The 24,171-nt window shown below is 48.3% G+C and overlaps 1 protein-coding gene across 1 annotated transcript in view; it reads left to right on the forward strand.

Moving 5' to 3' along the window:
• Nucleotides 1–23,694, forward strand: part of BTBD16 (BTB domain containing 16) — a 57,515-nt gene extending 33,821 nt beyond the window's left edge. Inside the window, exons 11-16 of the mRNA XM_006046030.4 lie at nucleotides 13,549–13,640; nucleotides 14,507–14,589; nucleotides 16,256–16,333; nucleotides 17,466–17,564; nucleotides 19,565–19,753; nucleotides 21,255–23,694. Coding sequence (XP_006046092.2) covers nucleotides 13,549–13,640; nucleotides 14,507–14,589; nucleotides 16,256–16,333; nucleotides 17,466–17,564; nucleotides 19,565–19,753; nucleotides 21,255–21,323 — 610 coding nt within the window. The 3' untranslated portion in view covers nucleotides 21,324–23,694. The remainder of the gene's footprint in view (nucleotides 1–13,548; nucleotides 13,641–14,506; nucleotides 14,590–16,255; nucleotides 16,334–17,465; nucleotides 17,565–19,564; nucleotides 19,754–21,254) is intronic.
• The last annotated feature ends 477 nt before the right edge of the window (nucleotides 23,695–24,171 follow it).

The following is a 24,171-nucleotide window of genomic DNA, read 5'->3' on the forward strand; positions in this document are numbered from 1 at the left end:
TAAAATATGCCTAAATCAGACCAGAGCATTCTGGTTTGTGTCTCACTGGGTAGTAGCATTCTGAATGTTCTGGACAGATGAAAAAGCATTTGAACTTAAAAAGACTTCATAGCATTAATCTAGTCTCTTAGACTCTCTAAGCTTATAAATTCTATTTTTTTTATTTTATTTTATTTTTAAACTTTACATAATTGTATTAGTTTTGCCAAATATCAAAATGAATCCGCCACAGGTATACATGTGTTCCCCTTCCTGAACCCTCCTCCCTCCTCCCTCCCCATTCCATCCCTCTGGGTCGTCCCAGAGCACCAGCCCCAAGCATCCAGTATCGTGCATCGAACCTGGACTGGCAACTCGTTTCATATATGATATTTTACAAGCTTATACATTCTAAAAGTTATATATCTCAACATTTCAGTGAAAAATAACAATTACAGAAAGAGGGGATATAGGTATACATATAAATGATTCCTTTTGCTGTACTGCAGAAACTAACAGAACATTGTAAAGCAACTATACTCTAATAATTTTACTATGCTCTGATAATTTTACTATACCCCAGTTAATTTTAAAAATAACTTACAGGATAAGAATGGGCACCATTTAATTATGCTTACTAAATGCAGTAATTCTGATCAGCACTTTCTATTTGTTTTTGTTTTTTTTATTTTTTTATTTTTTAAATTTTATTTTATTTTTAAACTTTACATAACTGTATTAGATTTGCCAAATATCAAAATGAATCCGCCACAGGTATACATGTGTTCCCCATCCCGAACCCTCCTCCCTCCCCCCTCCCCATTCCATCCCTCTGGGTCGTCCCAGTGCACCAGCCCCAAGCATCCAGTATCGTGCATCGAACCTGGACTGGCAACTCATTTCATACATGATATTTTACATGTTTCAATGCCATTCTCCCAAATCTTCCCACCCTCTCCCTCTCCCACAGAGTCCATAAGACTGTTCTATACGTCAGTGTCTCTTTTGCTGTCTCGTACACAGGGTTATTGTTACCATCTTTCTAAATTCCATATATATGCGTTAGTATACTGTATTGGTGTTTTTCTTTCTGGCTTACTTCACTCTGTATAATAGGCTCCAGTTTCATCCACCTCATTAGAACTGATTCAAATGTATTCTTTTTAATGGCTGAGTAATACTCCATTGTGTATATGTACCACAGCTTTCTTATCCATTCATCTGCTGATGGACATCTAGGTTGCTTCCATGTCCTGGCTATTATAAACAGTGCTGCGATGAACACTGGGGTACACGTGTCTCTTTCCCCTCTGGTTTCCTCAGTGTGTATGCCCAGTAGTGGGATTGCTGGATCATAAGGCAGTTCTATTTCCAGTTTTTTAAGGAATCTCCACACTGTTCTCCATAGTGGCTGTACTAGTTTGCATTCCCACCAACAGTGTAAGAGGGTTCCCTTTTCTCCACACCCTCTCCAGCATTTATTGCTTGTAGACTTTTGGATCGCAGCACTTTCTATTTGTAATCTCATTTAATCTACGTCGTACTTGGGGCTGGTTTTATTATTCCCATTTCACAGATAAGGAAACTGAGGTGGAGATGACTATCTTGTCAGAGATCATACAAGTGATAAGGGGTTAGAGCCTGACTTGAACCCAGACTTGCCAACTGCCAAGAAGCTTCGCTTCCCGTTCCTGGAAGGAGAGGCTTCCCCTCTTGTGCATGCTGCAGTTGGTTCAGTAGTGAATCCCCAGGTTTGGTGTTTGGAACAGTCCTGAGGCTGCCGCTCGGTTCGGCGCTGTTATTAGCCAGTTGCTTCTAAACTTGCCTTGCAGCGCATCTCCTCCCCTGCCCTGTCCTCCTCTGCCGGTGTTTTCTATCTGTTCGGCCCATTAGCAATGTCAGCTTGGGCCGTATGGGGCCCAGGAACAGGCTGGGGGTGCAGGTGAAAGCAGTAACCTATTTTGCATCTCTTTGTTGTTGTTTAGTCCCTCAGGCGTGTCCAATCTTTGTGCCCTGTGGACTGTAGCCCACCAGGCTCCTCTGTCCATGGGATTTCCCAGGCAAGAATACTGCTGTGGGCTTCCATTTCCTTCTCCAGAAGATCTTCCTATATCAGGGATCAAACCCACATCTCCTGCCTTGGCAGGCAGATTCTTTACCACTGAGCCACCTGGGACACCTACTGTGTCTTTTTAGCCTCTATTAAAACCTTGTAAATACTCTCATATCATCCAAGCTGGTTGCTGAGTGTGGTGGTCCTATGGGCAAAGACAGTGCCAGGAAGATCTACCCTAGATGGACTGTCTTACCTTCAGGGGCAGGCTTACCTTCTGTTCCCCACATCAGCAGTGATGGGATGGGGGCTTCCAAGCAAGATAAGGTGTGTTCAAGGAAATCAGGAGATGCCTTTCCTTTTGCACAAGTGCATTTAGCAGACAAACACACCTTCCACACATTCATCAGCACGCTGACCAGCTTATGCCAAATTTCACTGGCCTTGTTCCGAAGTAGTCAATCCTTTCCTAGAACATCTGTGGACCACGTCAACTAAAGAGCCCATTTTTCCTGTCTTATCGGGGGAAAGCAGTATTCATTGCCAGAATGATATGTCCTTGCTTAGCTTCTGTATAATTTGCTTTGAACTCGAATGTCTTAAATCCACACCCCCCCAACTCTTTTAATAGCCCAAGAGGCACTTTTTCCAGTGAGTCATGCACACCAGGAAAAGTCACTACTTGGCACCAGGTTAGCTCTCCTACTGGAAACGTCTAGAACCGGGAGATAGGAAATGAGCTAGAATGTAGGTGATTCATTTTAACTGTTTTTTACTGGGAGAGGAACAAGTAGAAGTGAGGGAGCTGAGGCCTGTGGCCCTGAAAGTGAGGATTCCTGGGCCTGCCTGAGCTGGGGTCTCAAAGCTTCCTCCTGCCTGGGAGTGGGTCTCACAGTTATAGCTTCTCCATTCCTCCTGAATCCACAGTGATTCCATTTTGATCCCGGACCTCAGCCCTCTGCGTCGTGCGTTTCTCCAAGGCCCGGAGCCTGCAGGGATTCCTTGTTGGAAACCGTTCATGTGTTTCCAAATGGCCTTCCTGCCCAACCTGAGCAGTCGGGATGGTATCCTTTACCCGGCGCTGTATTCTCTGACTGCAGGGTGGGAGAGAGTCTTGCCAGCCTGCCCACCTGCCCTGCATCCCTCCTTCCTTTTGCCTCCCTCTCCCTCCGGCAAGTTTGGTGTCCTCTTGGGAGAAAAGACGAGACAGTTCTGGACCTCAGATGCTCTTCCCCCTGGTGGTCACCCAGGCTCACCCCCAACTTGGAGGCCCATGGCCCATTTTTAGGACTATGGTTGGCTCGCCTCCCATCCCAGCTCACTACCCAAGCTCAGCATGGTGGCACCCACAGGTGCTCCCTGGTCAGTGGCTTCACCTCCCAAATGTGTGTCCTGAGTATTCATTGGAAGGACTGATGTTGAAGCTGAAACTCCAATACTTTGGCCACCTGGTGCAAAGAGCTGACTCATTGGAAAAGACCCTGATGCTGGGAAAGATTGAAGGCAGGAGGAGAAGGGGATGACGGAGGATGAGATGGTTGGATGGCATGAGTTTGGGCATGAGTTTGAGTAAACTCCGGGAGTTGGTGATGGACAGGGAGGCCTAGCGTGCTGCAGTCCCTGGGGTTGCAAAGAGTCGGACACGACTGAGGGACTGAACTGAACTGAGCCAAGGGATCAGCAGTCTCTCTCCCCAGCACCCCGACTCCAGCCAGCTGGAGTTGCCTCCTCTTCTCTGTCCATCCATGGAGGGGACCCCATGGGAGCTTCAACCACTTGTTCCTTATGAACAGCTTGGTGGGCACATGCATTCTGCCTCCCCGGGCATGTCATAAGCAGCTTGAAAGGGAGAGTTTGTAATCCTATATTGTGGCCCTAGCTTACGGAGCACCATGCTGAGCATGTAACAGCTTAGGGAATGATGAAGTGAAGTGAAGTCAAGTCGCTCAGTCGTGTCCGACTCTTTGCGACCCCATGGACTGTTAGCCCATACTCCAGGCAAGAATACTGGAGCGGGTTGCTATTTCCTTCTCCATCAAACATTCACCAGAGAAGTGGGTCTTACTATGCCGATGCCGGACTCAGAGAACAGCATGTCTGCTGCAACTCAAAATAAGAGGGGTGGCTTTTTTTTTGTTTATTTCTGTATTTAGGCCACACCCTGCGGCATGTGGGAACTTAGTTCCCTGACCAGAGATGGAACCTGCGCCCCTTGCAGTGGATAAGAGCAGAGTCTTAACCCCCGGAATGCTAGGGAAGTCCTTCCATCTTTATTGATGAGTAGGGCCTCTTTGGTGGACTAGACTAGGAAGAGTTCTAAGGCTTTCATGAGGCCAGCGAGAAATAATGTCTCACTAGGTTGGTGATGCCAACCTAGGACTTGAGCAGACACTGGCGGTGCCCAGGCTCTGTGTTGGCCTGAGGATCCTCAGGGCTGAGCTTCAGAGCTGCTGGCCTGAGGGCTCAGGCTTCGAGAAGGCACCTCTGCTCCTGGGGTGGAGGAGGGAGCCTGTGGGAAGCCATGGCCTCCAGAACTGAGTCACCAGGAGAGCTGAGCTCCACAGTCCAGTGGAGACAGAGGGAACAGCTAGGCAGGGAAGCTTCCATGGCCACTGATGGGGACACGCCAGGAGCATTGAAAGGTGGGGCAGAAGAGCAGACCTCGGGAGACAGTACACAGGCCTGGGAATGAGAACCAAGGAAGTTGGCTGGCTTGCCCCATTTTTAAAGTTGCATCTGTTGTTGAAATTATTTAAATGACAGAGTGGTTTAGAAGAGAGGTCAGAGTGGACCTCCGCAACAGGACTTTCATAGCATGACAGCAGCGAGAGTAGCTGCCTGAGTGTCAGACCAGCCAGGAGTGAGGCTGAGCTGCAGCTCGGGGTTCCAGCTGGGCCAGCAGTGGTCCAGCGTCCAGAAAGGAGAGTTTGGAGCAGCAACTGAGCCAAACAGACCAGACACTCCTTTGCTCATCTGTCTTGGCAATGTCTTGAGCTAGGAGGGAAGGTATTTAAGTAGTTAACTCCTTCGGCACCACTGTACCTGCAAATAAAGATATATGTCCAAGTCTTTTGTACTCACTTGTGTTTTATTCATCTATTTTTTTTCATTCATTCAACATATTTATTGGACATTTTCTCTATGCCAGGGGCACCAAGGGGGCTCAGAGGGTAAAGAATCTGCTTGCAGTGCAGGAGACCCGGGTTCGATTTCTGGATCCGTAAGATCCCCTGGAGAAGGGAATGGCTACCCGCTCCAGTATTCTTGCCTGGAGAATTCCATGGACAGAGGAGCCTGGCGGGCTACAGTCCGTGTGGTCACAAAGAGTTGGACGTGACTGAGCGATTAACACTACTAGGGACACCAGTGGAAAGTTAAAGGGGCGATTTATTTGCCCATCACCATGTTTAAGAACATCTTCAAGCTTATTTTCCTTTTTGTCTAAACACATCAGTACAGAAAGGGCACATGCATGTATGTACATTTACACGCGCACACATACACACACACGCACAGGCACACAGCTCAGCACCCACAGCCTGTTTTCCTGGCAGTAGTTAATTTAGAAAAACAAATAGGCTGTCCAGACTTAAATTTAACATTTCCTTGTAAGAAAAACAAAAAATGTAAGCAAAACCGCTGCCTTCATTGGTCCACGGAGGAAAAGTCATCCTTTCATTCCACTTAGCAGTCTGAGAAGCCCAGGGGAGCTGCAAAGACTCATCCATGGGAAAAGGGCCAGAGGCAAATTTTCCACTTTTTTTTAAAGTACATTTTTCATCAAAATGTAAAACATACAGCAGAGTTCACAGACCTTAAGTGAACAGCTCAATTAATTTCTGCAAAGTGCACACACCTGTTTAGTTACTCACTCATTCCCACTTTTGCAACCCCACGAACTGTAGCCCACCAGCCTCCTCTGTCCATGGGATTCTCCAGGCAAGAATACTGGACTGGATTGCCATATCCTCCATCGTGGGATCTTCCCAACCCAACGATGGAACCCGTGTCTCCTCCATTGCAGGCAAATTCTTGACTGTCTGAACCACCAGGGAAGCCCATAACCAGTACCCAGACCAAGAAACAGAACTTGACCAGCCCCCTAATGTGCCTTATCTCAGTCACTACCTCTCTCACACCAAGGTAAACAATATCCTGCTTTCTTTTTCTAGGAGGTTGTCTTGGCTGCTTTTGGATTTTATATAAATAGAATCTTAGAGCATAGACTTTTCATGTCTGGCTTCTTTTACTCAACAGTATGTCTGTAAAATCTATTCAGGGATGAATGGCCAGGGAGGGTAGGGGCTTACTTTTGCAAATTGGTGGTGGAGCTGGGTGGACCTGGGGCACCTAGATCTTCAGACACATCCTTTGAGATCTTAGAGTTAAGGACAAGTCATGAACAGACCTGTTATTCTTGTCTTTAGCTGCTTCATTAAGCCCTAAATGGGTCCCTCGCAGACACTGCAAGGGTGGATTCCAGCAACCTCACCAGAAGGAGGTCATTGAAAGCAGTCAGTGAAGTCAGTTTCCACTTAGTCCCAAATATTAGATTCCCTGACGTCTGCAGTTAAGTCTTCTCCTTCCTAGTGAAAGTAAAAGTGCGAGTCGTTCAGTCATGTCCAACTCTTTGTGACCCCGTGGACTGTAGCCTCTGTCCATAGATTTCGCCAGGCAATTCCCTTCTCCAGGGGATCTTCCCAACCCAGGTCTCCTGCGTTGCAGGCAGATTCTTTACCATCTGAGCCACCAGGGAAGCTCCTCCTCCTTCCCATGTCCTGTCCAAATCTGACCCAATTTTTACAGAGCTTAGGGACACCTCCTGGAAGTCTTCCTGGATCTCACCTGCACACTGGACGGATTCCTTCTGAGTTTCTTGCAGAGAGAACAAGAGCATGTGCTGGCTGTGTGTGTGCACCCTGGTCTGACAAACCCAGCACCACCTCCTCACATATACCGCTCGAGAGTACCCTCCAAGGAGAGCCACCCAGCCATGCCCTGCATCCCTCGTGGCCCAGCCCTCAGGCGTCTGGAATAAAATGCACTACAATGCTGGGTGCCAGGTCAGGCAGAAGCCATGCATCTCTGGTGATTAATGGGTGGCATTTGCAGATGTAACCATGCAGTGTTCATAAAACCGGGCAACCCTGGTGTGAAACTCAGATCTCTTTACAGGAACATTCATTTTGAAGTATTCCATGAGTCATGGACATGAAGGTGGTTAAGTTGTTCTCTCTCAGAGTCTCTCCATTGAGCCCTATGCAGGGAGGTTCATATATTTCAAGTCAGGATTTCTCATGATCTGACTTTTGCATTTCTTGGTTTGATTTCTTCTCTGACTCTGACCACATGGCTCCCTTCCCCCTTAGCTTGGCTTCCAGGAAATTGAATCTCCTTCTTTTCAAGGTGCCTAAATATCATTGATTCCTATTCCTTACTACCTTTGCACTTCCCTCACCTGGCTTCTTGGCTTTACACCCAAACTGTGCATGCCTGCTCAGTCACTCAGTCGTGTCTGACTCTTTGCAACCCCAATGGACTGTAGCCTGCCAGCCTTCTCTGTCCATGGGATTTGTCAGGCAAGAAAGAATACTGGAGTGGGTTGCTATGTTCTACTGCAGGGGACCTTCCCAGCCCAGGGATCAAACCTGCGTCTCTTGCATTACTAGGCAGATTCTTCACCATTACGCCTGGGAAGTGGGAAGGGAAGCTACCCAGGAAGCCCTTCTACCCAAACTGGGTGAACCCCAAACGTCCTCTTCAACCATAAGAGTTGAGACTTCGGAGAACACAAGGAACATGTGTCTGAATGCAGGAGGCCTTTGCAAAGGGCAGTTAGAGTCATTATTAGATAACATTTCTAGTCTCAGTTCTGCCTTTGGGCAAAGGTCGGGACCATCTTCATCTTCCTTGTCAAGATGACATTGTCTGCTCTTGATAAATGACCAATAGGACTTGGCCTGACAAATAAGCATGGCAACAACGGACAGAACCCCATGAGGAGTTAGGAAAATTGGCATAGAATAGCCTGGTCTGTGCATGCACATGTGTGTGACGTGTGTATGCGTGTGTGCACACACATGCCCTGGGCTGGAACTGCATTCCTAGGAACTACGGGTAAGCGGAGGGGTGGGATGGTAGGACTGAGCCTGGTGGGTCGGCAAGGACCAGCTCATTCATCCGGTTAATTCACTTAACACTATTGCAAGCTGGTGGAGAGCCAGACACTGTAAAGGGTGCTGTGAATATGAGTAAACAGAACAGATGAAAATCTCCATCTTCACAGAGTTGACAATCCAGGAAGCAGAGCCGAATGTATTCCATAAATGAGGTGTGTGTTGAAAGGTGTCAGCCATGAGTCTGAGTCCCACTACTGCTGTTGACTGACTAGAGGTTAACAATGCTCCCCCCTCAGTCTGACGTAGGTTCATTCTGACTCAAAGCAGAGGCCCAGCACGGCACTTGGCAGGACGCCCTGAATGGCAGTGACATTTGGTGGGTGATGGTGGTGCCGGCGACATTCAGAACTGTTGTTTCTTTACCACACTTTGGTGTCGGGAGCTGAGGGGACCGTTTCCTGCTTCTTGGGTTTCACAAGGCGTCCGGGTCTTCTGCACCGAGTTACCTTTTGAAAAAAAGCCCTTTCCCTTTCTTGTCGTGTATTATCGCCCCCAAGTCTGTCATGTATTTCAAACTTCACTTTAAAATATTCAAACATTTCTCATAGAGATGAAGTAATTTTTAACACCAATTTTTTTATTGAGGTAAAAAGCACATATGAACATAAAAATGACCATTTTACCCGTTTTTATGTGTACATCTCAGGGGCATTATGTACGTTCTCACTGTCATACAACGGTTCCCATCATCCTTCTCCTGAACTTGTTCTTCCTAAACTGAAATTCCCTACACATAAAGCAATAAATCCCCATTCCTCTCTCCCTCCGCCCCTGGCAACCAGCATTCTATCTTTGTCTCTGTGAATTTTACTGTTTAGGAACCTCATCTGCTTCCCAGGTTGACTCAGTGGTAAAGAATCCACTTGCCAAGCAGGAGACACGGGTTCGAACCCTGGGCCAAGAAGATCCCCTGGAGAAGGAAATGGCAACCCACTCCAGTATTCCTGCCTGGAGAATCCCACGGATAGAGGAGCCTGGTGGGCTGCAGTCCATGGGGTCGCAGCGTCGGACACAACTTAGCATTTAAAGAGCAGCAGGAACCTCATGTAAGCGGAGTCGCACAGTATCTGTCCTTTTGTGTCTGGCTTATGTCACTTAGCATAATGTCTTCAAGTTTCATCCGTGCTGCAGCATGAGTCAGAATTGTAGAGTGCATTTAAAAGGCTAAAATTTGAAGTGCTGGGCTAATGGGGCTCTGAGTCTGAAGGGTAAATGATTCTGATGACAGGATGGAGGAAGGGAGAAGGTCATGGCTCACAGCAGCTCTGAAGCGACAGCCTGCGCTGGTGTGATGGAGACTTTTCCTTGGCGCTGTCTTTCAGGAGGTCAGAAGGAGGGATGTGTTCCCAGTGCCTTGTGAGCAGAACCCAGAGGTGACCTGAGTGTGTCTTTCAGGATCAAGGATCTATGAACCATCCTCCGTAAGGGGCTCATGCTCCAAGGGTTTCCGATGACCTTTAAAAGTCAGACACCATAGCTTGAAGCTTTTCTCAGAAACGTTAGTCGGTGCGTGCTCAGTTGCTCAGTCATGTTCGACTCCTTTCGACCCCATGGACTGTAGCCCACCAGGCTCCTCTGTCCATGGAATTCTCCAGGCAAGAATACTAGACTGGGTTGCCATGCCCTTGCTAACCCCAAAGTGTCTGTACAGACAGAGCTCAGCACCAGGGGAAGCCAGGCCAGCCTTTGAGTCCACCAAACAGGAATGCAAAGGGGCTGTAACTCCACAGCCAGCTTCCCCACTTTATGTGACGTAAAGAGACTGATGAGTGTGTTCATCCTTGGCCTAGAAAATCCAGATGCCACCCCCTCCCCACCCTGACCAGCGGAATTGAGTTAGATTGATATGCTCGGGCTGTCTCCAGAAGTCTCAACAGAGTCCCGGCTCTGCTGTGGTCCACCCCCTTGGCTCTAGTGGCAAGATTATGCCCATTGATTCAAGGGGTTGGACCACACCACTCAGATGTTTGGGGAATATAGAGAATTAGCAGCTGAGGCCACTGTTTACTTCCTTTGAGGTGGCCTGGAGCTCCGTTGAGTTAGAGGGTGGCAGCTTTGGACAGCAAGGAGGTCAAACCAGTCATTCTTAAAAGATGTCAACCCTGAATATTCACTGAAAGGACTGATGCTGAAGCTGAAGCTCCAATACTTTGGCCACCTGATTCGAAGAGCCGACTCATTGGAAAAGACCCTGATGCTGGGAAAGATTGAGGGCAGGAGGAGAAGGGGACGTCAGAGGATGAGATGGTTGGATGGCATCACTGACTCTGTGGACATGAGTTTAAGCAAACTCCGGGAGATGGTGAAGGACAGGGAAGCCTGGTGTGCTGCAGTTCGTGGGGTCACAAAGAGTCAGACACGACCGAGCGACTGAACAATAAGTGATAATGAATGCCACCAAAAACCTGATCCTGCATTTGACCGGCTCCAGTCCAGGTCTCTTTCCCTGGGAGGAGGAGATGGTGGTGGTAATTGGGAGGACCACTGGGACCAGCAGCTGTGCCCAGCACTTCACAAGAACTGTCAGCTCTGCTTCTTCCAGGGAAGCACATGTGACTGTTGTCCCCCCGGATGGAGAAGGAGATGGAAGCCTGGGGAGGCGGGATCCCATGGCTGATGGCTGGCTGCTCCAGCACTGGAACCTGGTCTGTCTGACTCCAGGGCCCGAGCTCCGGGACCCCAAGCATGGCTGGGCAATGGGTGAGCTGACTTGTGACCTGGCCAAGTCAGCCACCATTGGTCCCACTTCCTGTGACCCAAAGGGGCCTGTCTCAACAAAACCCTTCCAGAGTCCTCTCGGGGAGGAGGTCTGTCCGTAGAGATCCTGGCTGATGGTTGTTAGGTCTGAGTGCCTCTCCCAGGGAGCCTTGGGTCCCTCCTTACCCTCCCAGCATCCTTCCTCTCGGGGAGGAGGTCTGTCCGTAGAGATCCTGGCTGATGGTTGTTAGGTCTGAGTGCCTCTCGCAGGGGCCTCGGGTCCCTCCTTCCCTCCCAGCATCCTTCCTCTCGGGGAGGAGGTCTGTCCGTAGAGATCCTGGCTGATGGTTGTTAGGTCTGAGTGCCTCTCGCAGGGGCCTCGGGTCCCTCCTTCCCTCCCAGCATCCTTCCTCTCGGGGAGGAGGTCTGTCCGTAGAGATCCTGGCTGATGGTTGTTAGATCTGAGTGCCTCTTGCAGGGAGCCTCGGGTCCCTCCTTCCCTCCCAGCATCCTTCCCACAAGCTGTGGAGCTGTCACCTGGGGGCTTCTGAGCTGGAGGGGAAATCTGTCTTCTAGGTGGTCCTTTCCCTCTGGGCTGAGACCATATTAACCTGCAGCTCCAGCAAGTTCGGTCTTCTCTCAGGCTGCTCTGGGTTGGGGGAGCCCTTGCCGAGAGTACAGGCTTATTCCTCAGAGCATGAATCTGGACTGGGGGGCTGTGCCATCAGCCCCTTTTTCCCTCCTTGATGCCTGAACCTGCCACAATGCTGCCCAGCTTCTTCTCCATGGTAAGAGAGGCAGAGAAGGAAGTGGCATTCAAATCAGAAAAAGAGGCAAGCAAGAGTTTTTGGTCCACCTAAGAGGTCCATGTTTCTCGGGGTACTGGCATGGCCCCCACTAGCCCAGCTCTTACTGCCCTGGGTAATGGAGGGCTGGTTCCAGGATCAATAGCCCTGCACTCCTGGAAGTATCAGCCTTCCTTTATTTATGCCTGGTCCATCCACTCCAGAGATAGGTCCCCAGTGCTTGCATGCTAAGCTGCTTCAGTTGTGTCCAGCTCTGTGCAACCCTATGGACTGTAGCTTGCCAGGTTCCTCTGTCCATGGGATTCTCCAGGCAAGAATACTGTGAAGTGGGTTGCCATGCCCTCCTCCGGGGGATCTTCCTGACCCAGGGATCGAACCCTATGTCCCTTATGTCCCCTGCATTGGTGGGCAGGTTCTTTACCACTACCACCACCTGAGAAGCCCAGGTCCCCAGTGGATTCTAATAAATAGTCATTGAATTTGCATTCACTCACTCATCTTCGTGCTCCATCCCCTCTCCCAATGCCTCAGCATCCCTGATCTTCTCTCCTGGGACCACTGCCATGAAAAGGAGTTGGAGAGCCCCAGGAATTCCCAGATCTTGTGAAAACAAATGGTCCCCAGGCAGGGCAGTAGGCACCCCCAGCAGAGGCAGGACACGGAGCCAATGGAGCATTCAGTCTGGCTGGGACAGGGTGTGATTTGGACACCACTCCTGATTCATGGAAAAATATCCTAAAAGTGCCCTTGGCTGGTCTCATACAGGAACTGACTTGAGGGAATGGCTACGTTTCCAAAGGGACTTGGAAAATTATCCCTTGTTGTCCCCATTGGTCAAAAGTGACTATTTTACAAAGCAAGTTGTTTCAAAACAGGAGTGGATGTGTGTACGTGTCTTCTCAAGGTGAGTGTGATCTCAGCCCAGCCCTGACGTCAGCCACGTGTGGAAATTAACCGAGTTTAGTATTAACAGTGTCGCAGAGCTGATCCCGGAACCAGCTGCTAAAATGAGTTACCCACTCATCTGACCTTGCCTTTTAATTCTACCAGAAAGTGCTTCTTTAAAAACAGTTTTATTTAGTTTTGACTGTGCTGGGTCTTTGTTGCTGCATGGGCTTTTCAATTGGGGGCTTCTCACTGCAGTGGTTTCTCTTGTTGCAGAGCATGGGATCTAGGGCATTTGGGCTTCAGTAGTTGTGGCTCCGGGCTTTTGAGCAGCTCAACATTTGTGGCACATGGGCTTAGTTGCTTCATGGCACGTGAGATCCTCCAGAATCAGGGACAGAACCCGTGTCTCTGGTGTCTCCCGCATTGACAGGCAGTTGCTTTACCACCGAACCACCAGGGAAGTCCCAGAAAGTGCTCTTGAAATGCCTCAGCTGCCCTTTGGCCAGTTACTCAAAGGGCAGCATGTGTGCAGGAAGAATCAGCAGCTACGGGTTCAAGTCCTGGCTGAGTCGTCGTTTTTTCCTCTGTAAAATGGAGCCGATAGTATTAGTCCTGTCTGCCCCCTTGAGAAGCTTGTGAGACTCAAGTGAGAAAATGTATTTTGAAACCCTCTGTACAGTCCCATGTGTTCCATCATCATTTAGTAAGTATTTGTCAAGCACCCACTACGTGGTACACACAGGGATATATAGTCTTTTGTCTCGTTACAACCTCAGTGGCAGCTGCCCTCTGCTTCCACACTCCCCATCCATCCAAGAGAGAACCAGGCACCATCTACCTCTGGTGGGTGGACTCACTTAGCCTCTGATGTGACTTTCATGAGCCCCAGCCTATTCCAGAAAGGAGGGTACTGAAAGCCTTTTATCCTCTTTGCACCTCTGCTAAGCTTCCCCAAGAACTGTGCCTTTCTGGACCGGAATGTGGGACAGAACTTGATCCCGCTCTTCCTTTGCCTACGTCTGCACAGCATCACCAAAGGTAAGTCCTGCCCGTGGGAGGGCGTCCAGGGGAGGCTGTTGGCTGCCCCGCCCTTCAGCACTCCCAGAGAAGCCCACCAGCCATTTCCAAAAGAATCAGCCGAGATCGAGATCTGGCTCTATCACTTCCAAAGTGTGTGATTTGGGGAAAGTCATTTAGCCACCTGGCCTCAGTTTCCTTGTCTGTAAAACAGGGATAATCAGAGTTTCTGTGAAACATGACGATGGATGGAAGAGACTCAGTGATTGTGAAAGTGCACTCAGCACCCAGGACTGGGTTGTTGCCAACTAACCAAGTGCCTGGCCTCTTAGTGCGGCAGCCCCTCTGGGTCATTCCCTTGATCGGTGGGTCGTGCTCCGGGCTAGAGTTTCCTCATCCTTATGCTCTGGGCCCAAGGCAAGGCAGCTGTGACTTGGAAAAAGAGGGAACTCTTGGGGAGTGTGTTTGGGGCAGCCCAGGTGGCCACTCGGTGAGGTTTTTGCATCTGAAAGGACATTGGAGAACTTTTTCAAAGCCATTTCTAATCATCCCGATTGAATGAGTAGCTCTAAACCCAACAAATTGTTGATGGAGTCCAGCTAGATTTGTCCAAATGGCTTCTAGACACTCCAAAAACACTTGTTTATCAGATCTCAACCCTCCTTCCTGGGCAGGATTGTAGGTGGGGGGTGGGGGAGGCTGGCTGTGGACACTTTGGGAGAAAGTGCCTTCGAATGTCCCACTTGGGTCCCGCATGTCTAAGGATGAGATAGGAATGCTCTCCCATCCTCAGCTCCCGACTTCCTCCTCTTCTCCTCCGTAAACAAGACTTTTGTGTTCTGTGAGGAATAAATCCATAAGAATGTTCCCTTTGTGCTTCTTCCCAGGCAAGGATCTGGAAGAGCTTAGGCACATAAACTTCTTCCCTGAATCCTGGCTGGTCCGGGTTACAGCCAACCACTACCACGCGGTAAGTCGCCAACTCAGCAAGGAAACAGTTAGCAAAATTTATTGCCTTTGCTTTTTTCTGGGGATGTGTTTTGCATTTGAAACCTCTGGGCTTCTGAGGTTGGGAAGTATCTGGATCCTTCCCCAGGGGAAGTGGACAGAGCCAAGCCTGGAGGGGAGGAGGGAGGTGGCCCCGCCTTGGAGCCCAGGTGTTTAGAGCATCAGCCCTGTTGACCTGAAGAGTCCGAGACCATTGGCCACATGGCCCTCCACACTGAGTCCCCTCACCAAAGCAAATGTCACGTACTTATTATTGGACATTTTCAAAATGCACAGAAATTGAAAGAAAGCAAACGCATACCCTCAGACACATCAGCCAAAACAACTACTGCTAACATCTCATTGCATATGACCTTCCAGTCTTAAAAAAGAAACGCTTAATGAAATGTTCTTTTATCACCATTTTTAATGGCTGCAAACTCTTTCACCAAAGGATGTGCTACAAAACCTAACCCTAACCCTACCACTTGGTGACTGGCCAGTGCTACTTGGCTTCTCCTTTGTTGTAGAGAAGTCATGGTGTTTCTGATTGTTAACTATTATAAATAGACTGTATGGTGAATGCATTTGCACATGATGGTTTATTTTGACTGAGAATTATTTTCTTATCGGATAATTTGAAGAGTAAAAAATACTGGCTCCAAAAGGAGTGTGCACTTTTGTTCTTGATATGTATTAGCAAACTTGGGACCAAATTACTTCTTCCCCAGTGATAAATGAGATGCCTTCCTTTGAGCTCAGTAACACAGAGCATTTTCCTTTTCCATCACTTGTGTCAATTGTGAAGTGAACAATGGCATCTCATTTTTTAATAGGCACCCCTTTTATTACTAGTAAATATGAATATTTTTCCATGTGGTGTTTCCCCCTTTGTGAATTGTCCGTGCAAACTATTGTGCTTCTTATGTGCTTCCAATCGTGCATTTTCAGAGATGAAATGGGGCAGTGTTTGAGTTCTGAAGGTTTATGAGTCACTAGTTAAAATTCAATTCAGCTCAACAAACACCTATTGTAATGTGCAAACCACAGGGCTCAGTGGCCCCCGCATAGCAGATAAGGCCTCCGCGGAACTGTGCTCTTCTGGGATGTAACTCAGAACTGTGCTATGACGGAGCAGAGAAGGAGAGGGGTGACAGAGAGAGGGGAGACAGTCTCGGAGCTGGAGCTGGACACCTCAGGGAGTCCCCCACCTCCCTCTTCATATCCTTCTCGCCCAAACACCTCCTTCCCTTTGCCCTCTACCACCAATGTCATCCTCCTGAAATGTTCTCCCTCCTGACCCCAGCCCTCACGTGGAGCCTGCCATGTGGGACCATACCTGGTCTTGACTTTGTAGCCAAGAGTATGCTCTGCCTTGTGATTGGGCTCCCAATGGACACATTTTATTTCTCAGCTAAGAAAAAAATGCTGGGGCATTTTTCATGTCCTCATCTTTGCATCCTGGGAAATCCTTGAGCAGGGTACCTGACTAGCAGGTTTTCAGTAAGTATTGTGGACTGGATTCATGGGTGACTGTAGGCTCCAGAGACAGAACTCGTTTGAACACAGTGAGGGATGTTGGGATCGATGCAGTGAAGATGTTGTTGGGGAATCAGGTTGCTGGTAAGTGGTGTGTGTTTTCCTTTCAGCTGGAGAATGGGGGCGACATGGCCCACGTGAAAGACCTAAGCACCCAGGCGGTGAGATTCGGGCTGCTTTTTAACCAGGTACTGACCACCAGGCTGAGCAAGGGGAAGGACCATCCCACCTCGTGCTTGGTTAGAGACCTTTGTACAATGGCCGTGGTCAATAATTACCTGTGGCAAGATGGCCAAGGCAGAAAAGGAACTTGTAGGTGTCGCTCTTGAACACTCACCACCCCCTCAGGGGTAAAATTCACAAGACAGGGCCCTGGGATAGGCCATCAGGAACTTGATATACGCAGCTACAGTGCCCCATGAGGTTGACCAGCTGTCTCAGTTGTCAGGGTTGGAGTCATTTCCCTGGGGATGTGGAACTTTCTGTTCTAAAGTCAGGAAAGACCTGGGCAACCTGGGATGAGTTGGTCTTCCTCTTCACCACAAATATGGTGAGCTGCCAACCGCTCAAGAAGAGATTCCACTCCAAGCCCGTGGTTAAGGTTGCCAAGGTGGCTAATCTGGGCAGCTATTTTGTTGGAGCCCAGACTCAAACCAGCTGTGAGTCGGGAGCTCGGCTGCAGAGCACCCGGGGGCTCAGCTGCTGGAGGAGCCCAAGGGGCCAGCAGCTGCACTGTCTCGGGCTCCCTGGATGGGCGTGGCTCTCCAGGAAATGACTGCAACCCTCCCTCTTCACTAAAGCCACTAAGAAGTGACCTCAAAAGAGTTCATATTTTAGGGGTTTGGGGCCCTGAATCTATCATCAGATACTGCCCCTGGGTCAAGCCTGGGAGGGCTGGGTCCAGCCCCTTGCTTGCAGAGATCTGTCCAAGTGGACAGACTGCAGACAGCAGTGGCCAGGACACCCTGCAATGCTGTGGGCATGGAGGGTCTCTTAGGCCCACTGAATTGTAGCAAAACACTCTGTTTTAAAGGTCTGCAGACTGAGGGTCATCCAAGAACGTGCTTAACTCATTTTTCTCCCCACTAAGGGGCATGTCGAGTGAAAAGTATAGCCCCTGAGTGCCAACCTGTAGAGATTTGTAAAGTCACTACGTTTGTCTTTTCTCCTTCCTAGGCTAAAATTGTTGTCGTGTTTTAAATCGCAAATCAGTCCCTTCCGTCTTTCTCATCTAGAATTGGTTTTGCTATGTCCTCTTCCCTTTGAATACTGGAGATTTTTTTTTTCCTGTCACTTTGTTGCTTACCTTTCCTCATTTAGGAGTATACAACACATTCAAAAGTGATTACCTTATATGGATTCTTCTTTGAGATAAAAGGAATCAAGCATGACACTACCTCCTATAGTTTTCATATGCAGGTAAGAAGGACAGCAGAGCAGAGGTATGTCTCTGAAACAGCCTTTGAGATTCAGTTGATTCATATTGAATAATTGATTAAACATGAATTGCTAATTCATTTGGAATGTGTTTTAGCCCTGGTGTTAAGAGAGGTATGTCTCTGAAACAGCCTTTGAGATTCAGTCCATTCATATTGAATTAATAATAATTGATTAAACATGAATTGCTAATTCATTTGGAATGTGTTGTAGGCCTGGTGTTAATCAGGCTGATAGATGTGATGTCATTTGATTTTTGCAACAATGTGGTGAGGTTGCTGCTATTAGCCCGTTTAACGGATAAGGATCTCAGGATTCATTTTGATATTTGGCAAAACTAATACAGTTATGTAAAGTTTAAAAATAAAATAAAATTAAAAAAAAAAAAACAACTGAATGTCTTCACATTTGTATGGCTTCCACTGCTAAGGCCAGGGTTAAATGCTAGTCCTCTGAAACCACATCTGGGGCTCAATTCATTTTCTTTCTTTTTTTATTTTAAGGATTTTTTATATGGACCATTTTAAAAGCCTTTATTAAATTTGTTACAATATTGTTTCTGCTTTGTTTTTTTTTGGCCATGAGGCATGCAGGATCTTAGCTCCCCAACCAGGAATTGAACCCCTATCCCCTGCATTGAAAGGTAAAGTCTTAACCACTGGACTGCCAGGAAAATCTTTCAACTTGCTTTCAATTTGTGCATGCTGGGTGATGCCTTTCAGGTGGCCCTTCTTTCGTGGAGGTAGTGTGTAGTGCTTGTAAAGACAGAGGGAATGGTCTTGTTCAGGGTGGCAAAGCAGAGCTGTGGACAGGACCCTGGAGGAGGCACGAGGGTGAAGGCCTTCACTTCCAAGCTCCTGCTGGACTTTGAGGAGAGGCAGGAGAACTGGCTTTCAGAGTAGAGACTGAATTCAAACTGCCTGGTGAGCTGCATGATCTTGGTGAGCCCAGGAACCTCCTAAGGTCCACTCTCCAGAACTTTAAGATAGAGAAGATAATACGACCTACCTCCCTAGGTTGTTGTGAGTATTACATGTGTTAAATTGTGCAAAAAACTTGGAACAGGGCCCCCATGATGATGGTGGCATCTCTGATGGTGGACCCTTACGCTCCACTTAGGACTTGATTAAGTCTCGTAAACTTGAAGCTCCTTGAGAAACCATATCTTTAATATTGCCATATCTCTTTAAAATGTATTTATTCTCAGCTGCACTGAGTCTTCATTGCTGTGAGAGAGCTTTCTCTGGTTGCAATGTGCGGGCTCCTCTTTGCAAAGTGCGTTGGCTTCTTTGGTTGCTGAGCACAGGTTCTAGGCTTCAGTAGTGGAGGTACATGGGCTTAGTTGCCCCATGGCATGAGGGATTGTCCCAGACCAGGAATCAAACCCTTGTCCCCGTCATTGGCAGGCAGATTCTTAACCACTGGCCCACCAGGGAGGCCCTATCATATCTTTCTATTACCACTGCCAATCACAGTATCAAGAAGGTAGGGGTGGTACATTTGGATCATGAATGGATACATGAATGAGAAACCTGGGTTTTCTTCCAGCTTAGCCACACCTCTTTGTGTGTCCTTGAGTGGGTCACCTCTCTTCCTTGGGCCAGTCCTTGGTCTTCAGTGACTCAGACATGACGGATTTTACTGGATGGAAGAGATGAATTATTTAACAGTAGTCGAAGAGCTCATAGGAATACTATGTCAGTTTTTAAATTCTGGCAAAGCCATGTGAAGACCTTCCAATTCAATACAGATTGACTTCCTGGCATTTTCCTGAATTGTCCAAACCCCAGTCCATCGGCCATTACTCATGGTGAGGGTTCAAATGCCAACTGACTCAGCAGCAAGTGTGCTTGGGAAATGGGGCCATGGGGAAGTGCTTGCTCCCTGCACACATCAGACAGGAGGGCTTGCCAGGAACCAGGTTTTGCTGACTCTGGGTCACTGGTTTCAGTCCCACCTAAGGCGGGTCCCCCTTCTTGCAGAGAATAAGGCACACTGACTTGGAATGTGCCTCCGCGGTCTATGAGAACACTCCCATCAGCCTAAGAGCCGAACGCCTGGTGACATACGAGATCAGAGCCCAGACCATGGTGGACGGCAAGTGGCAAGAGTTCAGGACGAACCAAATCATGCAGAAGTTCGGGTTGGTCAAGCCATCCTGCAAAAGCCACGTGAGTGCTCGTCTTTTCTCTTTGATTTCTTTTTTTTTGCTCTTTCTCTCCTCTGCACCTTTTTTGGGATCACTGGCTTTACATCTCCAGTGCTCTATGGGAGAAGTTTGTTAGGTTTTTAAAGGATTATCACAGCTTCAAATTACACTAAAGAGAAACCTCCTAGAATGAGATCTGGGCATACTGAAAACTCTTAAGTCAAACCAGACTGCTTGACTTGGGTCACACCAGGTCCTTTCTCCGGCTTCCCTAGTGGCTCCGCGATAAAGAATCCTGCAGTGCAGGAGATGCAGGAGACATGTGTTCAATCTCTGGATTGGGAAGATCCCCTGGAGGAGAGCATAGCAACCCACTCCAGTATTCTTGCTTGGAGAACCCCATGGACAGAGGAGCCTGGTGGGCTATGGTCCATAGGGTCGAAAAGAGTCAGACATGACTGAAGCGGCTGAGCACGCATGCACGCAGGTTCTTTTTATAAATATGGAAGGGTACTTTTAGGGGGAGGCAGGATGTTTGGTGGAGGGTATTTGCTGCCAGCACCTCCACTCTTGCCTGGACATCACCTATCACTTCCACCGAAATCCACAGCCCAGCCCACCTGCCTGTTGCTCATCCGAGAAGAACTGAGGTCATCTGCCTCAGTGGGCTGCCCTGGCATCCAGGTGGATTCAGTACCTGGCTTTGCTCCTGATGACTGCAATCCAGAACCTGCCGGAGAGCCTGTCTGCAGTGCTGGGAGGCTGTGAATCCAAGGCCTCACTGCCCTTCAGGGAATAGGTGTGTGCGTGCACACCAGTCCTGGCTGCAGTCAGAATCACCTGGTCCTTTGCAAAGTCCCCAGGTCTGAGTGCCTCCCAGACTTGAACAGATATCCTGTGGGAGTTGTGGGGGGGGGCCCAAGTATTAGTATTTTTCAAAGCTTCTCAAGTTATTCTCTATGATGTTAGAAATCAGAATAGCAATTTCGTTGTGCAGGCGGGAGGCAGGAGGAAAAGGGGACGACAGAGGATGAGATGGTTGGGTGGCATCACTGACTCGATAGACATGAGTTTGAGCAAGCTCCGGGAGTTGGTGAGCGACAGGGAAGCCTAGCGTGCCACAGTCCATGGGGTCGCAAAGAGTCAGACACGGCTGAGTGACTGAACGGAACTGTGGAGGCGGGAGCAGGGGAAGCTGGAATGTTGACCAGGAGGGAATATGAGAGAGATTTCAGAAGTAACTGAAATGGTCTTTATTATGATCAGGATGGTGACCATGCAGGAGTGCTCACCTGGGAAAATACATCAAGATGTATCCTTAAGTTTGGTGCACTCTCTTGTGTTCAAGTTAGACTTAATTTTTTCAGGTTTATTTTAAAAACCTTCCCTACGTGATTCTTGGTGTGCAGCCAGAGTTGAGAAGCAAGCACCTTACACAGTTGCTAGGCCTTCCTGTTTTCAACCCTTCTAGAGGGTGATTGCATTTATCCTAAAAGTTTCATTTGCTTTGTTTTATCTTTTAGGCCTTGAAAATCCAGACTGTGGGCATCCCTATCTATGCAAGTTTTTCATTTGTCTTCTCATTATCTTAACAGTTTTCAGAAGAATTTCTTCCACTGGTCCACATAAGAAGAAATAAAATAACATGAAAGGGACTGCTCAAATACTCAGCTGACTCTCCTTGTTAGCAGTGGTCGCGTTAGCCCTTTTGTTCGCTGTCTTGGTCTGTTGGGCTGCTATAACAAACCACCGCAGACTGTGGGGGCGGGGGGCTTATAAACAACAGAACTTGATTACTCACAGTCTGGAGGCTGGAAGTCCAAGATCAAGACGCCTGCAGATTCCACGTGCTGTCTGGTGAGAACTTGCTTTCTGATTCGTAGACGGCTGTCTTCTCCCCATGTCCTCACATGGTGGAGGGGGTAGGGAGCACTCTGGGACCTCTTTTAATGAGGGCACTAATCCCATAGGGAGGGCCTTGCCCTCCAGACCTATTCACCTCCCAAAGGCCCCATTTCCTAATGAGATTTCCTTGGGAGGTTAGAATTCAACATGTGAATTCTGGGGAGACACATTCAAACTATAGCACTCCCATTTGTGTTGTTTGAGGATGGAAAGTACCAGAGCCATGAGTCTGTTGCCATCACTGACCCCAAAGGTCCCTGAGTCCAGCCCTAACTTGATTACATTTGGAAACACTCTGAAGGGAGCACCAGCAGCAACAACATAGTCCAGTGGGGAGCTGCAGGGATCCCCCTTTCATGACGCATTCTGTGCCTGCTACACAGAACAACATACCTGACCATTGACCGTGGCAGAAGAAGAGGTAGGAAGGGACGACAGTAATTATAAGGTATGGAGTGACTTACTGACTGTCCCCCCTTTTTAAATGGAACTCTGCGGTTTGGAGAAAACAAGGGAAGAGAGTTTCTCTTCTCACTCTGTGGATTAGTTTTCTATCTCAGTGTAGTCAAGCACCACAAGTTTAGTGGCTTAAAGCAGCGTGTACTTATTATTATACAGTTGTGGTCTCAGTAGTCCAGGTGGCTTTGCCGCATCACCTGCTCAGGGTCAGGTCTACAAGCCAGTGGTGGCTGGGCTGTGTTCTCATCTGAAGACATGAGTGGGGAGAAGCCATGTGCAAGCTCATGAGGCTGCTGGCAGATTCATTTCCTCGCAGCTGTATGACTGAGGGCCTGACTGCTTACTGGTTATCGGGAAGAAGCCACCCAGGTTCTAGAATCCCCCTGCACTTCCCTGCCACATGGGGCTCTCTAGAGACATTTCAGAGCATGGCTGTTTGTCCTTCAAGGCCAGCAAGAGAGTTTCTCTCACTGTGGTCTGCTAAGACAGAGCCTTGCATAATCTAAGGTTATCTTGGTGATGACCCATCACCTTGACCATGTTCTCTGGGCTACAAGAGAGTCACATGTTGAACCTATACTCAAGGGGAGAGGCTTATACAAGGGATCACTTTAGAGTGTGTCCATCACAGAGTGTTATCCGGTGTCTTTGGGAACGTGATGGAGCATTGCTGATGCTGTATGGACAACAAGGTGGTAGACAAAATTTAGTCTAATGATCACCTTAGAAGCAGACGGGCTAAAGGAGCCTCCTTCCCAGCAGAGGAGCGATGCCCTGGGCAGAGTGACCTGGCAGGGAGAGAGGTTGGTGGGAGTGTGAGAAGGGGCCTAGTGGAAGAGTTGGACAAAGGAACTGGGAGTTGGGTCTGTCCTGCAGGCCTGTTCCCCCGCTTGCATCTGGCCAGGTCCAGCCAACAGGAACTGGTGTTGGGAGTTTGGAGAATAGGAGACTGGGAGAAACCTGGGGATTTCTCACCCTCTGGGCTGTGGACAGCATTTTCCAGCAGAAGCTGTGTCTCCTCTATGGCTCCAGCTCCACTCTGTCATCCTCGTACCTACCTGGCAGACTCCTGCTGTGGTTTCAGGACCATCAGATAGCCTTGCTTCTGCTTCTAGGGACACCACCTGTGTATCCCTCCAGGCCCAGGCAGTGAAGATTTCCTGCTGGTCTTCAGGTTGCCTCATTCTCCTCCGTTTGCCTTCAGAGGTCTTCCTTCATCTGTGTAATCTGTTCTCTCTATTATATTTATTCTGTTCAAAAACCCTGGAATACTTCATGCTTTTCAGACTGTCCCTGATATGAAGTGTTTTGATGAACTGATAGGTGTGACCCAGTGGGGTAGCCTGTTGGAAAACATGGCTTCAATTATTCCTCCCACCCCTGCAGGGCTGGGACAAGGCCAGGCAAGTGAGGCAGTCTCCTTGTGTCAAAATATACCATCATTCAAATAGGAACTTGGTGAATTTTCATAAAAACTCAAAACCAATGCTAAAAAGCTATGATGTAGGTTGATGAATCACCGCAGGTGAACACACCCCCATCCCAGCCACCTGATCAAAACCAGAGCACGATCGGCACCCCAGGTGCCCCCCCACCTTGAACCCCTTCCCAGGCACTGCTGGTCCTCGAAGGTAAACACCATCCCAACTCTCACATTCATTACGTCGGCTGTTTAGTTTGAATATTTAATGAACAGGATCGTGCAGCGTGCCCTCTTACATGCCTGCATCCTTTTGTTCAATGTTATGTTTAAGAGATTCATCCGAGTCTTCATAGGGAGCTGCAGTTTATTTTAAAATAAGCAAGATCATTTCCTTTTTATACCTGAAATGCTACTTCTGTATAATAATACAGGCTTGTCTGAAAAAAATGAGAAAATTCAAAGAATAAAGTCCAGTGGGACTCCCATCATTCAGACATTTAGCAGGTGACCTTCCCGAATTATTTTTGATGCGCTTAGAGTTTTCTTTCCATTCAAAATGGGATTATGCAATGAGTTTTTCCTTAGAACCTGATGGTTCTTAAATAGGATGGTTTTTTTTTTTTTTTTTTTTCACAGAGAAGCACAGCCTTGGG

The sequence above is a fragment of the Bubalus bubalis genome, chromosome 23 (genome assembly GCF_019923935.1).
Source record: "Bubalus bubalis isolate 160015118507 breed Murrah chromosome 23, NDDB_SH_1, whole genome shotgun sequence".
NCBI lineage: Eukaryota > Metazoa > Chordata > Mammalia > Artiodactyla > Bovidae > Bubalus > Bubalus bubalis.